The 15,381-nt window shown below is 40.2% G+C and overlaps 1 protein-coding gene across 1 annotated transcript in view; it reads left to right on the forward strand.

Moving 5' to 3' along the window:
* OXCT1 (3-oxoacid CoA-transferase 1) overlaps positions 1–15,381 on the forward strand; it is an 83,447-nt gene that overhangs the window by 20,692 nt on the left and 47,374 nt on the right. Inside the window, exons 5-7 of the mRNA XM_082301490.1 lie at positions 686–835; positions 2,551–2,657; positions 9,192–9,252. Of these exons, the coding sequence (XP_082157616.1) occupies positions 686–835; positions 2,551–2,657; positions 9,192–9,252 (318 nt within the window). The remainder of the gene's footprint in view (positions 1–685; positions 836–2,550; positions 2,658–9,191; positions 9,253–15,381) is intronic.

Below are 15,381 nucleotides of genomic sequence, written 5' to 3' on the forward strand. Positions count from 1 at the left end.
AAAAAAAATCCAGGAAATTACACTAATGAAAAGCAAACACACATTTGTGGCTCTAAGTCCAAAATTAAGGCAAATGAGGACTTTCTGCTGTTAGTATCTATGCTACAGCTGGACATAGAGAAGAGTGCAGACAGGGTGGTCAAACAGCATAAAAACTGCTCTGTTAGTTTTTTGGTATTCTTAGCACGGGCAACCCAGATCACTGGACTCCCTCTTCCTTTCTCAGTCTGCCATGCTTGGCTGTTTCAACTTGGAGTGGATTCTGAAGTTTTTCTTAGGATGTTGTAGAATGAACATCAACTGTTAGAGAAGAAAAACCTTCTAGGATATGTAGCCAGGTGGGAAAAAGAGCTCTGTACTATGCTCAAGAATAATGGGTTGGGAAACAAACTGAAGGAGAGGAGACACAGCCAAGTGCTGGGGCCTGGGATTTGGCAGGTAGTTGTATGACAGTGTCATCTCAAGCAATTTATGACTGTGTGACAAGCATTTCTTGCCATATCCAGTACCTGTCCCACATCGGGAAGCTAAAATGTGAGGAAGAAATAGATGATCCCATCTGTCTACTTAGTACAGAAGGAAAAGCTCCAAATGACATGATATCAAATAAAGTTAATTCAAGCCATTCATCGAAGTTTTATCTCTTGTTCCCAAATGATGAGTTTTTAAATATGTTTTTCTGTAGGGTACACTTGCTGAACGTATTAGAGCAGGAGGAGCAGGAATCCCAGCATTTTACACCAGTACTGGCTATGGGACTCTGGTGCAGGAAGGGGGTGCACCCATCAAGTACAACACAGATGGCACCATTGCCATTGCCAGCCAGCCAAGAGAGGTAAGAGGTCTGATTGCCATTAGGAAGCCTGCAGCTTTGAAAAACGAGTTTCTAACATATTTACAAGATAAACGGGAGTTTAAGAAGGTATTAAGTTTAACCTTACTGTATTCAATTAACTGGATGTCTGTGGTACCAGACACATTAGTTTTGCTCCCATTGCTTACTGCTGTCCTCTGTGATGTGTTCGAAAAGTTTTTAAAGAGTTAGAGTGATTTAGCATCAAGAACTGGTCCAAGTGAAAGCCTGCCATCCTGAGTTACTCTTCACTTGACTGTTCTCTGACCAGGTTCGTTGTGTATTCAAACAAATTTTGTACCAGGCCACTGCAGTGCATAGAGGTATTTGAGAACAATCTCCTGGGGGCAGGTGCTCTTCAGATACTGTGCCTTGCAGTAAGCAGCCCTGCAGCTGTACATGGAGCTTCAGCCTTACAAGAAATGGGACATTTTCCTGCTAAACTGGGAAGAGCTCAGTTGACACAAATTTCAGGAAATGCATTTCCCAATCTTTGAAATGCAATTTATTCTCAGTATTTAAAACTGCAAAGAAATAAAAAGACTGTATGTGGCTTTCAAGGGAGAAACAAGGGTTTCATTTTGAAATTGTATGTAGAATTTGGAGAAGGGAAGAGAGATCTGCCGTAATTTTTCTTGAAGAAATGGGTGGGACTAATATTGTGTGTTCCAATTAGGCTGCATACAACATTAAATTTCACCTCAAGAAATCTCTGCGGTAAAGGTAATTACGCCGTAACCCATGATTTTCATGTATGTTACACATGTCTATTTGCAGTATCTAGACATTGACATAGTCTTTTTTATTCCCTTAATTTTTATACTGTTTTACCATTTGGAGGAATATTTTGTTCATTAAATAGCTTATAATTTTAATAAATTTTTTCTTCCTTTGTTTTTCTTTTGACATTTGTGGGAAAATCTCCCTTACTCTCCTCAATCTAATAACTGAGGGGTGCTAATAACATGACTAGCATGATTAGTTCAATTCCATTCTCCACATCCATTTTGCACAGAAGTGTCATTTTATAATAGCTCAGATCTCCTTTTGTGGTACTGGAAGACTGACTTATGTACACTTTTCTCATACTTCCTCCCCCTTTCAGCAATTTTAAAAAGCTCTCAAGTAATATTTGTGTATACTCTCACCTTCTACATTGTTAAGAGTGGTGGATTCATCTCTCTCTGCAGGATCAAAAGACTAGCTGTGTCCCTGTTCCATATTTTGGCTTCAGGCACAGTATCATTCATTGCAAATATTGATCATAAATGCAGGGAAAACTAAATTAAATTCAGCCTGTCAGATGACATGATTCGAGTAGTCTGTCTCAAGCTGACTTAATTTTGGATTTGGGGTTTCTGATGGTGGACAGTGCTTATGAACTTTTTCAGTAGTTCTACTTTAGCACCTCAGTTTTTGGTTAGCTGGTAGATGTGCAGGACAAAGCACATCTAATTCCAGTAGATGGAGCAGGAGGAATATGGATTCTCATGCTGTTCAACTGGAGACACTATGATAAAACTGGGGTTTACAGCCTTTCCATGCTTCTCTGTTATTACACAGTTTTTCAGTTACAACTTTACATACTACAAAAAGAAGTCAAAATGTAAGTCTGCAAAACTGACCCTTAAAATAAGTATTACATGTGAAATCTGTTGGAAGAAACCTACATCTCAATTTTTTACTTTTCTCTGTAGGTGAGGGAGTTTGATGGCCGTCACTTTATTCTGGAGAAATCGATTACAGGAGATTTTGCTCTTGTGAAGGCATGGAAGGCTGATCGTGCAGGAAACATCATTTTCAGGTATGACTTGTTTACTGGTGGGAAAATATTGTTTTACAGTTTAGATAATGAGAAGGAGAATCCTGCCTCTTGTGTTATGGCAAAGTAATGTTCTACTGATTTCACATTCTTTCATACTGCCTTTCCCTACTGTCAAATTACACTGCTATAAACCACCAAAATTTAATTACTTTTTCTAATGAATTTTAAGAATTCAAACATAGCTATGCAATAAAACATTGGTAGTTAAAAATGGGACACAGCAGACCAAAGTTGTTACGATGACTGTTGAGAAATTTAGTGACATTCTCTTCTTTCAATTTTCATGTTAGTTTGGGTCCTTTTTCTTGAGCAATTAAAGGCTGACCCAAGAAGTGCAGGTTCATGTATGACAGAAGAGAAGGGAACTGAGTCAGTCTTCTTGCCAGCCAGTGATGGGAAAACTGATTCTGTCAAAAGAAAACTGTGTTAAAGTTGATTTGATCTCAGTGGTGTAGGGAAAGGCATCATATGAATTTAAACATCTTTTCAATGAAAAGTTTGATGTTGCACTACTGAGAAAATCTTTTATATGAGTTACTCTGTGTTCTGGTTTGTCCTGAACTGAAACAGAAGAGAGGTTTGCTTATGTTTAATGCCTGGTTTTTATTTGTTTGTCTTATGGCTACCAGATGAAAAGGTAAGTGTTGTAGTTATCCCTTGCAGTTTATTACAAGAAGATGCTGATTGAGAGTCTTTGTATGTATTAGAACAAACAAGGAGTTGGAAAAGCAACTGAAAAATATATGTAAAAACCAATACCCATAAAGTAATGCTTTTCTTTATGTATATATGTGTGTGTGTATATATATATATCTCCTCATAATTAATACTAAATTAAAATACTTGAAAATTAACAAACTAGTTTTTATTTTGCCCAACTCTTGACATCCTGACTTGCCCACTAGCAAGACAATATGGTTTCTGATTGAAAGCTGAACTTTTTTGTGTGTGTGCAGATGAATTTGATGGCTGCTAAACTGCTTTCCTTAGGCTCTGGTACATTGAATTCATGAAACAGTGTTCCCCCTTGGCCTTGGCTTTGATCCTGAGCCACTACTCTCTGTGCTTTTATCCTGTATCTATCTACTGATGCATAGTACATACCTCTGAAAAGTTCTTTCATTCTCCACAGAAACAGAGTAGTTGTGTTCTCCTTTTATGTCCTGTTATCCTCTATGCCTTTCCTTCTTCCGGTTCCTTCCAGAAGTCTTCGTATGTCTCCCACATTCACACAATACAACTGATACCAGGTACTGCTTCCATCTGGAGTGAAGACCTAAAAATCTTGATTCCTTCCTTCAACTGTAACTCATCAAAGATGGAAACAAATCATCACCTGGTGTCCTATTCCATACAGAATATTGCTAGCTCAAAGGAATTGGCTTATGATAAGCCGTGACCTATTCTGTTTCTGGATGAGACATGATTATCTGATGACATAAAGCAGAAACATAGGCTCGTCTTTTAACTTGCTGTCTGTTACCACTTTCACAGCAGTGTGGTACTATTCGTTGTGTGTTTCCTGTGACTCTGTGGAGCCAGTAACAATCGTGTAAGTCTCTGCCAAACTGTTAATCACCCTGGAGCTAAGAGCTTTCATAAATTTAAAGGATGGACTTTAGGTACACTTACTTGGACCGCAGGCTGGCATTAATTTTTTTGCTATTCTCATACATCAAGCTATACTGTTTTCTTGGAATCTAGAATGGCACCAACTTCTTTAGAAAGCTGTTTTTAAAACTGTTTGTTTTGGGTTTTTTTTTGAAGTGATACTTCATGGATCCTGGATCTTTTGTTCCATACAGCACGTTGTGGCTTCTTTCATTCCAGGCATCTTCATGCTGAGTGGACTATTCTGCACCACTTATCAGTGGTTATCTTTTGTCTAACAAAGGCCTATGTCTGACTCAGCAGGTAATAGCTTTTAGGTACAGTACACCACTAGCAAGACAAATAATCCAAGACTCCCTCAAACATTATGAAATAATCTCACCTTGTTCCTATGATAACTGAAAAGATACATGGGCATTTTGCTTTGTTAGTCTGATGCAGGTGCTAGTTCTACTTAGCTGAACAGAGTGTCTCCAGGTCTTAACCTCCCTTAAAGCTTTGCTCATTAGGGACAACATCAGGGAGTGCCACTGCTTCTGTTGATAGTCACCAAAGAATCCCAGAATGGCCTGGTTTGGAAGGGACCTTAAAGGTCATTCAGTTCCAGCCCTAGCTGTGGACAGGAATACCCTTCTCTGGGTTAGGTTGCTCAAAGATCCATCGAGCCTGGCCTTGAACACTTCTGGGGATGGGGGATCCACAACTTCTCTGGGCAACCTGTTTTAGTTCCTCACCGCCTTCAGTAAAGAATTTCTCCCCAATATAAAATCTAAACCTCCCCTCTCAGTTTGAAGCCATTCTCCTTTGTTTTGTCACCACATGCTCTTGTGAAAAGTCTCTTTCCGTTGGTCTTGAATACTCCCTTCAGGTCACCCTGAAGCCTTCTGTTTTCCAGGCTTAACAATTCAAATTCTCTCAACATTTCCTTGTAGGAGAGGTTCTCTATCTCTCTAATCATCTTGGTAGCCTCTGGACTGGCTCCAGCAGGTCCCTGTCCTTCCTGTGCAGGGACCCCAGAGCTGGATGCAGTGCTCCTGGTGGGTCTCAGCAGAGTGAAGCAGAGGGGCAGAATCCTCTCCCTCCCCTGCTGCCCACGGGGCTCTGGATGCAGCCCAGGACACGTTTGGCTCCTCAAGTCCTGCTGGGCAGGGCTGCTCTGGGTCTGTTCATGCCCAGCCTGTGCTGATACTGGGGGTTGTCCCTCCCCAGGTACAGCATCAGCACTCGGTCTTGTTAAACCTCATCAGATCCCCATGGGCCCCTTCTTGAGTTTGTCCAGGTCCCTCTGGATGGCATCCCATCCTTCAGGTGTGTCATCAGCACCACTCAGCTTGGTGTCATCTGCTAATATGCTGAGAGTGCACTTGATTCCTTCATCTATGTCATTAATGGAGATACTAAATAACACTGGTCCCAGTACAGACCCCTGAGGGATGTCACTTGTCACTGGCGTCCCCTGGGACTCTGAGCCATTGACCATTAACCTCTGGGTGTGACTGTTGAACCAATGCCTCATCTACCAAACAGCTTATGCAATCAAATCCATCTCTCTCCAAATTAGAGACAATGATGTTGTAGGGCTGTAAAGCCATTTCAAAGGTTTTACAGAAGTGCAGAAAAATGACATCTTTAGCCATTTCCTGTCCACTGATGTAGTTGCTCCATCACAGAAGGCCACTATATTGGTCAGGCAGGACTTGCCGTCAGTGAGGCTGTGCTGGCTGTCCTGAATCACCTTCCTTGTCCTCCCTGTGACTTAGTACAGCTTCTAGGACTATGCACCATGATCTTCCCAGGCACAGAGGTGAGGCAGAGGTCAGTAGTTCCTGGGGTCCTCCTCTATGCTTTTTTAAAAGGTGGGAGCCATCTTTCCCTGTTTCCAGTCACCTGGTATTTCACCTGACTGCCATTACTTTTCAAATATCATGGAGAATGACTTGTCTGCCTCCTTTGGTTCCCCTCCTTTTTCATCTGGTACCATTCTGCTTTGGAGTTGTTCTAGCCCAAAGTACTTTGACTTTCCAAGCAAACGTGTGGCTTGGTGGTGATGAAAACAGACTGTTGTCGAAGGAGCAGGAATGTTGAAGGGATAACCTGAGTCAGAGCCTCTGCTGTCAGTCATGTCTGGTCATCTCTTCGTGCTTCAACTGGTTCTGTAATACATAAATTCAGCTCATACCTGAGGTGTCTCTGCACTGTCATATCATTAGGTATGTAGTGGATGCAGTTTTTTGGTTTAGTCTAGTTTGCTGTCTTTTGCCTCCGGGAGAAAAGATGTTGTACCTTTAGGTCAGCTTAGAAATCCAGTGGAACAATGGAACTTTGTAGGCATTGCTGAATCTAGATGTCCAGAAAATGATCTTAAAATAAAAAGGCAACTTTGTCTAGCTAGTTTTTGAATTTCCTACTGCTAATTCTTTAACATTATTCTGTGCTGGAAAATAAATGTAGTGCTTCTGGTTTTTCTCCTTCTGGATGATGTGGTCTATAGAAATAAGGCCTTTGATCCCATAAAACTTCTGGGTGGTGTGTTGTTTAGAAATAAAGCCTTTGATCCTGTAAAAGACTGCTGCTTCTGAAACAACTTTACTAACTCAAGAAAAGTCTAAATGGTGGAAACTTTTATAAATTATATCAGATTAGAGCCCATTAGCTCTTCTTAATGTTAAATTAATATTGAAATGTTTTCTTGTAGTTTTTTCCCTATGTAAAAGTAATTTTATATCAGTTTCTTTTACTGGCAGAGTAGCCACTACAATCTGGAGAAAGTCTTTGGCTCAGAAAAGTAGTCACATGGGATGAAATACTGAACTGTTAGTTTTGTCATCTTCGTTCCCCCATCTGTACCCATTTCTCAGCTATTTTAATTCAGCTTTTGTAACTCCTTTTTTCTTGTCATTTGCTCCTTTACCTAGTTTATGGTAGTTTTTCCTGAAACACTGCTAACTAGTATTGTATTCATCTCTCAGAGGAGAATATAAATTCATGTGGGTTTTTTTCCTGTTGTTTCTTATTCTTACATCCTTCTTTTGAGCCACCAAGAAGACCCATGGGCAGAAGATATTAATAGAATCATAGCATGTGCTGAGTTGGAAGGGACCCACAAGGATCATCAAATCCAACTCCTGGCCCTGCACAGCACCATCCCCAAGAGTCACACCATGTGCCTGAGAGCATTGTCTCACATCATGAACTCTGTCAGGCTTAGTACTGTGACCACTGCCCTGGGGACCCTGTTCCAGTGCCCAACCACCCTCTGGGTGAAGAACCTTTTCCTGATACCCAACCTAAACCTCCCCTGACTCAGCTTCAGGCCATTCCCTCGGGTCCTGTCACTGTCACCATAGAGCAGAGATCAGTGTCTGCCCCTCCTCTTCCCTTCACAAAGAAGTTGTAACTGCAATGAGCTCTCTCCTCAGTCTCCTCCAGGCTGAACAGACCAAGTGACCTCAGCCACTCCTCATTCAGCTTCCTGTTAAGGCCCTTCATCATCCTTGTGACCCTCCTTTGGACACTCTCTAATAGTTTAATATCCTTTTTATGTTGTGGCACCCAAAACTGCCCCCAGGACTCAAGGTGAGAGTACCCCAGTGGAGAGCAGAGGGGACAATCCTCTCCCTTGTCCAGCTGGTGATGCTGTGCTTGATGCCCCCCAGGACACGCTTGGCCTTTTGTTAGAAGCTTCACAGCAGCTGTGTATTGCCAATAAAACAGCATTTCCCCGAGATACGTGCCTTCGGGTATAGCTTTGACAGTGTCGATACCTGCGCCGGAGGCCTGTGAGAGCGGCCTGTTGGTGTCGGGCTTTGGCCGTGTCCCTTCCCCGCCCGAAGGCACGAGGTGGCAGCAGCGCCCCGAGGCTCGGAACGGCGGCGGCAGCGCGCACGGGGCTGGCGCCAGGGGAGCGAGGGGGGGCAGGACGCCTTGCGGGGCAGCTGTTGGACTCGATCGTCTCAAGGGCTTTTTTTCCCAGCTTAAATGATTCTGTGATTCTATGAAATAAGGATGGTGAGGGCGGAAAAAGAAAGCTTCTGTGGAAAAACTGTGTGGAAAGGAGGTTTTAACTTGTTTTGAACCCTGGTTTCTTGGATTTTGATGAAAAAGTTTCAAGAATTATACTTTTTAACAGAGAAAAATGCTGAGAAGCTAGCAGTGGAGCACCACTAAAACCTCTGTAATTTTTATTAATTATTAAATGTGCCACATGGTTTTGTGGGGCTGACACAGGTCACTTGTTTCCTGTGTGCCTACTAGGATCTTGGTGCAGATCCCAACATAGGTCTACATGTCATGTGTTGCTTTTATTCTCCAGAGGTTCTTTTTCCTTGGTACAGAAATCGTGTATGGGAATACTTAAAATGAGTGCCAGAGTCACATTGGCACAGTGAGTGCCAAAACTGACACAGTTTTGGGTTTTTTTCATTAAGAGAATTGGATTACATTTACTGCTGGGTAAAGGGCTGTCCTAAGTCCTAGTCTGAGTTATGAAAGCATACTTGAGAGATTGTTAGGCCTGGTGCTGGTCCCCTGTGGAGATTAATTTCATTCTTTGTGCAGTGAAATAAAGGCATTGTACAAAGTCCAGCTTGCTGCTGCTTTTGGATCCAATAAATGAACATATCAGTAACATAACCAATTTCAATTAAACAGTGTGCTGATTGAAAGTCAAAAGAGCTGTAATGAATACTTTCTGACACAGAAAAATACGATTTCATTCCAGATGCATCTTACACAATTCCATAATACTTTTTCCTCCCTGTCCTTAGTTCTCCAGCTATTTGGCAAAAAGCTTTGTGATGCTTATAATACAGACATACTTGTAGTAGCTTATCTCTGAAAAGTCTTTCATTGTACTATTACAGCCGTTAATATTTATTAATTTTCTTTTTTTTTTTTCCCCAGGAAAACTGCAAGAAACTTCAACCAACCTATGTGCAAAGCTGCAAAGACAACTGTGGTAGAGGTAGGGAATTGAAACATAGTAAGCCCTATACTGGTATAGTCAATATAACCCTTTATTTTACGTGGTATTCTGGAGATCAGGTGGAGGGATTTCAGATAATTGCAGGGTTTCAAATCAGGGACAGTGGTCTAACCTCTCTCCTCGGATTGCCTGCTCCTGACACTATGCTCTGCTTCAGTGATTAATTCCTTAGTTGCTGTACCTTTGATCCTGACCAGGACTTCGTGTTCACTGTGACCAGCCTTTGAAAGGGAAACAAAGCAAGAACCTTAAAATTTGTAAAATAAAGTAATAGGTGGATGAAAGAGGAAAAGGATAGGCTTAGGCTGTGCTTGAGAAGATTCTCGAAGACTCTATGCAAAACTTCTTGAAAAAAAAAATCAGGTACATAACAACATAGATTAGGCAAACCATAGAGCTATCACAGTTGTGGTCTCTAAGATTTAATAAATTTCATAAATATCAGTCCACAGTGAGATACAGACATTTGGCTGTGTCTTGAGAAAGAGGATGGACTAGCTGATCTAGAAGTTTCTTCCAATCTTTTTGCCCTTTTTCTTTGTCTGAAATGATCATGTTTAAAAACATGAAGCAGCCTACACTGGAAAAATACTGGTGCCTGGAGAGTTGCTAAGGCGTAGCAATATGTAAAAGATAGACTGCTCTATTAGCTTTTTCTTCACTCTCTGGTAAGTTTTTTATATGCCTAATAAAAGCTAAATATGGTTTGGCAGTAAGATCAAGACAAACTCTTCTAGACTATTTCTAGTAAATGGTTTATGGAAGAGGCTGTTACTTCTTCAGGATTTTTGGTTTATTTTGTTTGGGAGTTGGTTTGGGTTTTTGTTTGTTTGTTTGTACGATGTTATTTGGAAAATATATTTGTTATATAAGCATCTCTGAATAATACATTTGGGAACTTCAGTTATTTCTTTGTGCCTTACAGAACTATGACAAAAAATACCATGGTATTTGCCACATGACTTACAGTGACAATGCAGCAAAACATTTTCATGTTTTGTTTTCAAGAAAGGTTTCAAGTATTTTTCTATTTAAAAATTAAATAAAGAATCTTTCCTTGTAGACAGTTGTCCTTCATACCTTGTTCAGTCTGGCATTTAAAGAATTTAAGTAGATCAAAGCCTTCCACCTACATTCCATCTTATTCTCTCTTTCTGCTCTTCTATCCACGTATGATAAGGTAGAATTTTCTTGTCAGTGAGCAACTGATGTGACATCGTTCTTGCTGTAATTCCACTTATCAGTTGTTAGTAGATCTGCTGTGAACTGTGTCCACTTTGAGTCTTACTGCATTTTCAATACCATTTATAAAACTGTCAATCTTTTTGCAAGATGGCATATTAATATTACTTTACAATTCTGGTTTTTATGGACAAATGAGATGAAAATGCAAACCCACAGATTTAGGACAAATATTTTGAACCATCCTCGACTTAACTTCTAAATGTCATTCTTTCAAAGTGGAATTCAGAATGTTGTGTTTGGGTTTAAAGTTCAAACCCAGGGAATCAGAAGGAAATATCTCAATATGGTGTCTAGTATATCCTCAGTACTGAGCACTATAAGCTGTCTTAGCTCATCACTAGGGAACAGGGGCAACTAAAAATTTGAGTTTTGCCTGACTCCTTAGTTAATGTTGTTCAAGGCCGAAGGGTGAAATTCTCAGTCCCATTTACAGGGAGAAGAAAAAGGTTTTTGTAGGGTAGTAATTCAGGTACTGTCTTGGCTGCAGGGATTTCTGAATTCTGGTGTTTGTTCCCAGCTTTGTTGCTATTTTTTATTGACTGAACATCTAACTGAATTTAAGCAGACAGTTCTAGTCTCTAGGAGTAAAGACTTGAAGCCAACCCTGCTCCTTTTCATCAAAATAGCTACAGGTCAGGCTTGTCTTCAAAGATGAAGTGATTACCGTCGGTTTTCAGGATTGTAGTTTCCCACTTTCCCAAGATTTACTTTAGTTTCTGATCATTGATAAAAATACAGAATTTGGCATAGTAAGATACCAATGAAATATAAACCACTGGAAATCCGATCTCAATGTATCTGTGAACTTGGGGAAAATAGGAAGTTAATTGAAAATCAATGACATTTTTTAACTTGTCCTGCTAAGTTAACCTGAGGAGCTGTGAAATCCAACATGCATACACAGTGAAAGACTTTTTTTTTCTTTACTTTATGCTGCTGTTCTCTACTTTTAGTTGGTGTGGTGTTTTACACATTCTTATCTGAAGTACAGACAGACACTGAAGATTTGTAACAATTAAGAGGCAGGCAAATTTTGTGGATGTGAAGGATAAGAGATAAACCCCACTTCTCAAACTCACAGACTGTGAGTGCTGTTGTTTGCTTAAAAATTTGCCTGTATTGTGAGGAGCAAGTTTGGCTGTGCATAAAGGCGTCTGAAGGAGGAAGTCAGCCTGTACTATTACCTGTTATGTTTGGGACACACAGTGAAGAATTACTAATTTTTAAAATGTCAGAATAAACTGTCTGACCTTCTCCCTTGTTTATATTGAATAGGGAAATGGTCAGAAGTAGCCATTTGGTACTCATTTTGGGATCAGAAATACATTGATTGTAAGCTTCTAATGAAATTCAACAAGTGCTTACTGATCTGCATGAATCTTTTGAACTGTTGCATGTGTATCTTTTGTTTATCTAAGTGAGAGGGAGTATAACCTGCTAATAAGGTTATTAGGATAATCAGGGTAATAAGGATGGGTTATCTGAGGAGCAGATAACTGTCTGTAAAAACCCAACTGTGCCAAGTCCAATGGAATTTCTACTTTAATTTGAAGGCGACCCATTATTGAAGGTCAAAAAAAAATTTCAACTGAAATGCATGATTCCTGTTATTTGGAAGTTAACCTTTGCAGAGACAAATGCTAAATAATATTGGCAGCATCAGTTAGTTTGGCTTTATCTATATATGAAAGCAAAATGATGCAGGGAGTTCATCTTCTTCTCACTTGAGCTTGCAGAACTTGCAGAAGTTAAGCATGCAGTCAGACCTGTAGCTTTGTTTGAACCTGAGCTCTCATGCCTACACTCAGCCTGAGGCTTTCAGTTGTTTTTCAGATCCATAAACACTTTTCTGCCCCTGTTGCAAAGATGGGAGAGTTGAGAAATTGGCTGATATAAAAGAAACCCAACGGTCAGAAGTTACATACAAGCCACCAGCTCCTGTAAAGGTTGAAAGGAACAGCATGGCATGTGACAGAACTTGAGAGGCTGTGTGGTGTTATAGATGTGGTAACACTTCCAACACTGTTGAACGAAGGTCATGCTGAATTGAGGAGGTGTCACTGCTGTCACGACCCTTAACAGAGCTGTTGAACTGTGTGATGAGAGATGAACTGCAAGGCAGCTTGGAGTTGCAGGGAGGCCTTTTGGAGACTCCTAAGGTGAGGGCTGTGTTAACAGAGTGTTTCTTAACATGTGCATCTCCCTGTAGAGACCTGTCTGAGCAGAGCCCCACTGGGGCTTTCGGTCATGACACCTCTTTTTTCTAGGGAGCTGTGGCTGCCCAAAGCCACAGGAGAAAACATGGTGTGACCTTGCCAGATGTGGGTGTCATGACAGCATGGGGAAGGGTAAATAGGCTCAAGCTTTTGCTTTCTGCTGCAGAAGAGTACAGAAATGTCTGTAAAGGTCCCAAATGACCCTGAGCTGTTATCTGCTTTCTTGTTATTCTCTGCTGTGAGACCTACTGAATATTTGTCCCTGGTGAAGTGCTTTTAAATCTCAGCCATTGCCACAGTGAAAGTGTTTGGTAGTGGTAATGGTCAATATGTTTAGAAATATTTATTGACTGACTGTTTGAATATCCAGTTTGAATAATTTTCTTGTTCAGATCACAGAAGATGACTAAATATATCTTCTTGGGTAAATAACATTTACACCTCAAATAATATCAGGGAAGGGAAAAAAAGAGAGTATACTTTCTCATAAAAATGCATTAAATAAAAATCATTAAGCCCTGCATTTTATCTCTGGTTGCCTAGTAACAACACAGCCACATCAGTGAGCACCATTTTCTCAGGTACAATGAACTGCGTCGCACTAAGGGATGGAATCAGACTGAAATAAGCTATTTGTATCCCGTTATCTGTGCTAAATCATGGCATTTGGTTTTATTGAGGAAACTGGAAATAAGCCTTTTTTGTGTGTGTCTATTCCTTCAAATGCTTTAACAAGGGCAAAACTTTCCTCATGTGCACAGCTCTGTTCTGAGGAATTCTTCAAGATTTTTGCACAGTGACAGTTTACTATAAAAAGCCTGTAAGTACCACTTTAAAGTGGAACAATAATCTGATAGAATCTTTTTTGTCAACTGGATGCCCCCAGCCATGGAACTCAAAACTGAACCCTGGTAGAGGATGGCTTTGGGATGGGCACAGACTTTACATTTCTGTGAAACCACAGACCATGATGAAGGATGTAGAATTGAGGTCCTTCTGTGCAAATGCTGTAACCACTGAGCTTTTGTGTTGCTACAGCCTTTTTTGATATTATTTAATTGCTCAGTGATGAGTCTGTGTGTGCTCAGGCAGTGGTTGTGAGGGAGTGTCCCGTGGATCTGCAGTGGGGGAAAGGCTTTGTTTGAGAATCCCATTTGTCACAGGATGGACACTGAGCTTCTTAGCCCTGATACATTACCAGCTACTTTTGGCACAAGTGACAGTAGAATTCTAGTTGCCATAATATGCTTGTGTAATAAATTTTGCATGTATATGTATATGTATAGAAATCTTTGCATATTGAATATGTAGGTGGTTAGTCAGGGCTTTTGACTGCAAAAGTGTATTTACGTGCCTAGGCCTTGGCTAAATCCTGAGTCAGAGATGCCTGTGGATCTGAATTTAGATAACCTATATATAGTGTATAGACATTACAATAACCTTTCCCAGAGGAACCTTAGTTGAAGGATTTGAGTGAACACTTGTGGGAGAGCAAGTTTGAAATGCATGCTCATGATCTTTAGAAAGTATAGGGAAAATAGCAAAATATGAGGAATGTCTCTTAGGAGTACTGATTTCATAAGCTCAAGGACTTGGACTGATGAAGCCTTCTGGGAGGTATAGCAAAGAAGAAATGAAGTTAGGGAAAGACTGTGTTAATGAGTTTGAGAATAAAATTTTCCAACATGGAGAAAGTATTGGAAGAGCAGTAGGAGTTTGACCTTGATCTCAATCATTGTAATCTCAAACACAGAGAAGGAACATGATAGAAAGTGAGGACTAGGGTCGGATGTCTGAGGCTAAGCATTACAAAGCAAAATAAACCAAAAAGCTTAAGCTTCTAAGAAATATCCAGCCCAGTGCAAAAAGAAAGACTACTTGAAAGTAGCAAGAAATCGTTTTAAGAATACATACATAGTGGGCTGGGAGACCAAGGATACTTCACTGCTCAGAAGTGAGTAAAATTATCAGTGCAGATTACGAGGAAGGCTGAAGTGTTTAATGGCTTTTCTCCTTCAATATTGAGCAAAGTTAACAACCAGTTTGGTGGCTATAGTGATGCCAGTCATAGAAAGTTAAAGAGCAAGTCAGAGAAGTACTGGAATTGAAATTCAGAGACTACTAGTATTGTTTTGGAAAAGCAGCTCCTAGAAACGTTTGCACGCCATTGCCACAGCAATTTTGATTTGCCAAAAAGAATCTCACCCCCAGACTCTTCTATCATGAGAATTTGAAAATTAATAGGATTTACAATACTATAAATTTAACTTTTCAGCTCTGCTTTGTAAGATGTGTAAATCAATTGACTTACCTGTCATTGCATTTAAAATCATGCATTATTGTAGTACTGAAAAGATGGGAGAATTTTAGGCATGAATCAAGGAATCTGCAAGTGTATATCCTAGTGTCTTAAAGCATTAGTTTGTTTTCTCTGCTATTAACATCTCTGATGGAGATTTCTAGTATAGGATGAGAAAGATTTGACATCCAAATTGAAAACCTTCCAAAAAAATTGCCTTCTGACATGAAGCAAGGGCATTTTTTCAGGTGGTCAAAATACTGAGATTTGAAAAGCTGCAGCCTCCTAACTTTTGCTGCAGTGAAAATTTTTGAGTAATTGAATCAGTTGCTCAGATTTTAGCAGCAT

The sequence above is a fragment of the Coloeus monedula genome (genome assembly GCF_965178545.1).
Source record: "Coloeus monedula genome assembly, chromosome: Z".
In the NCBI taxonomy this organism is placed as follows: Eukaryota; Metazoa; Chordata; class Aves; order Passeriformes; family Corvidae; genus Coloeus; species Coloeus monedula.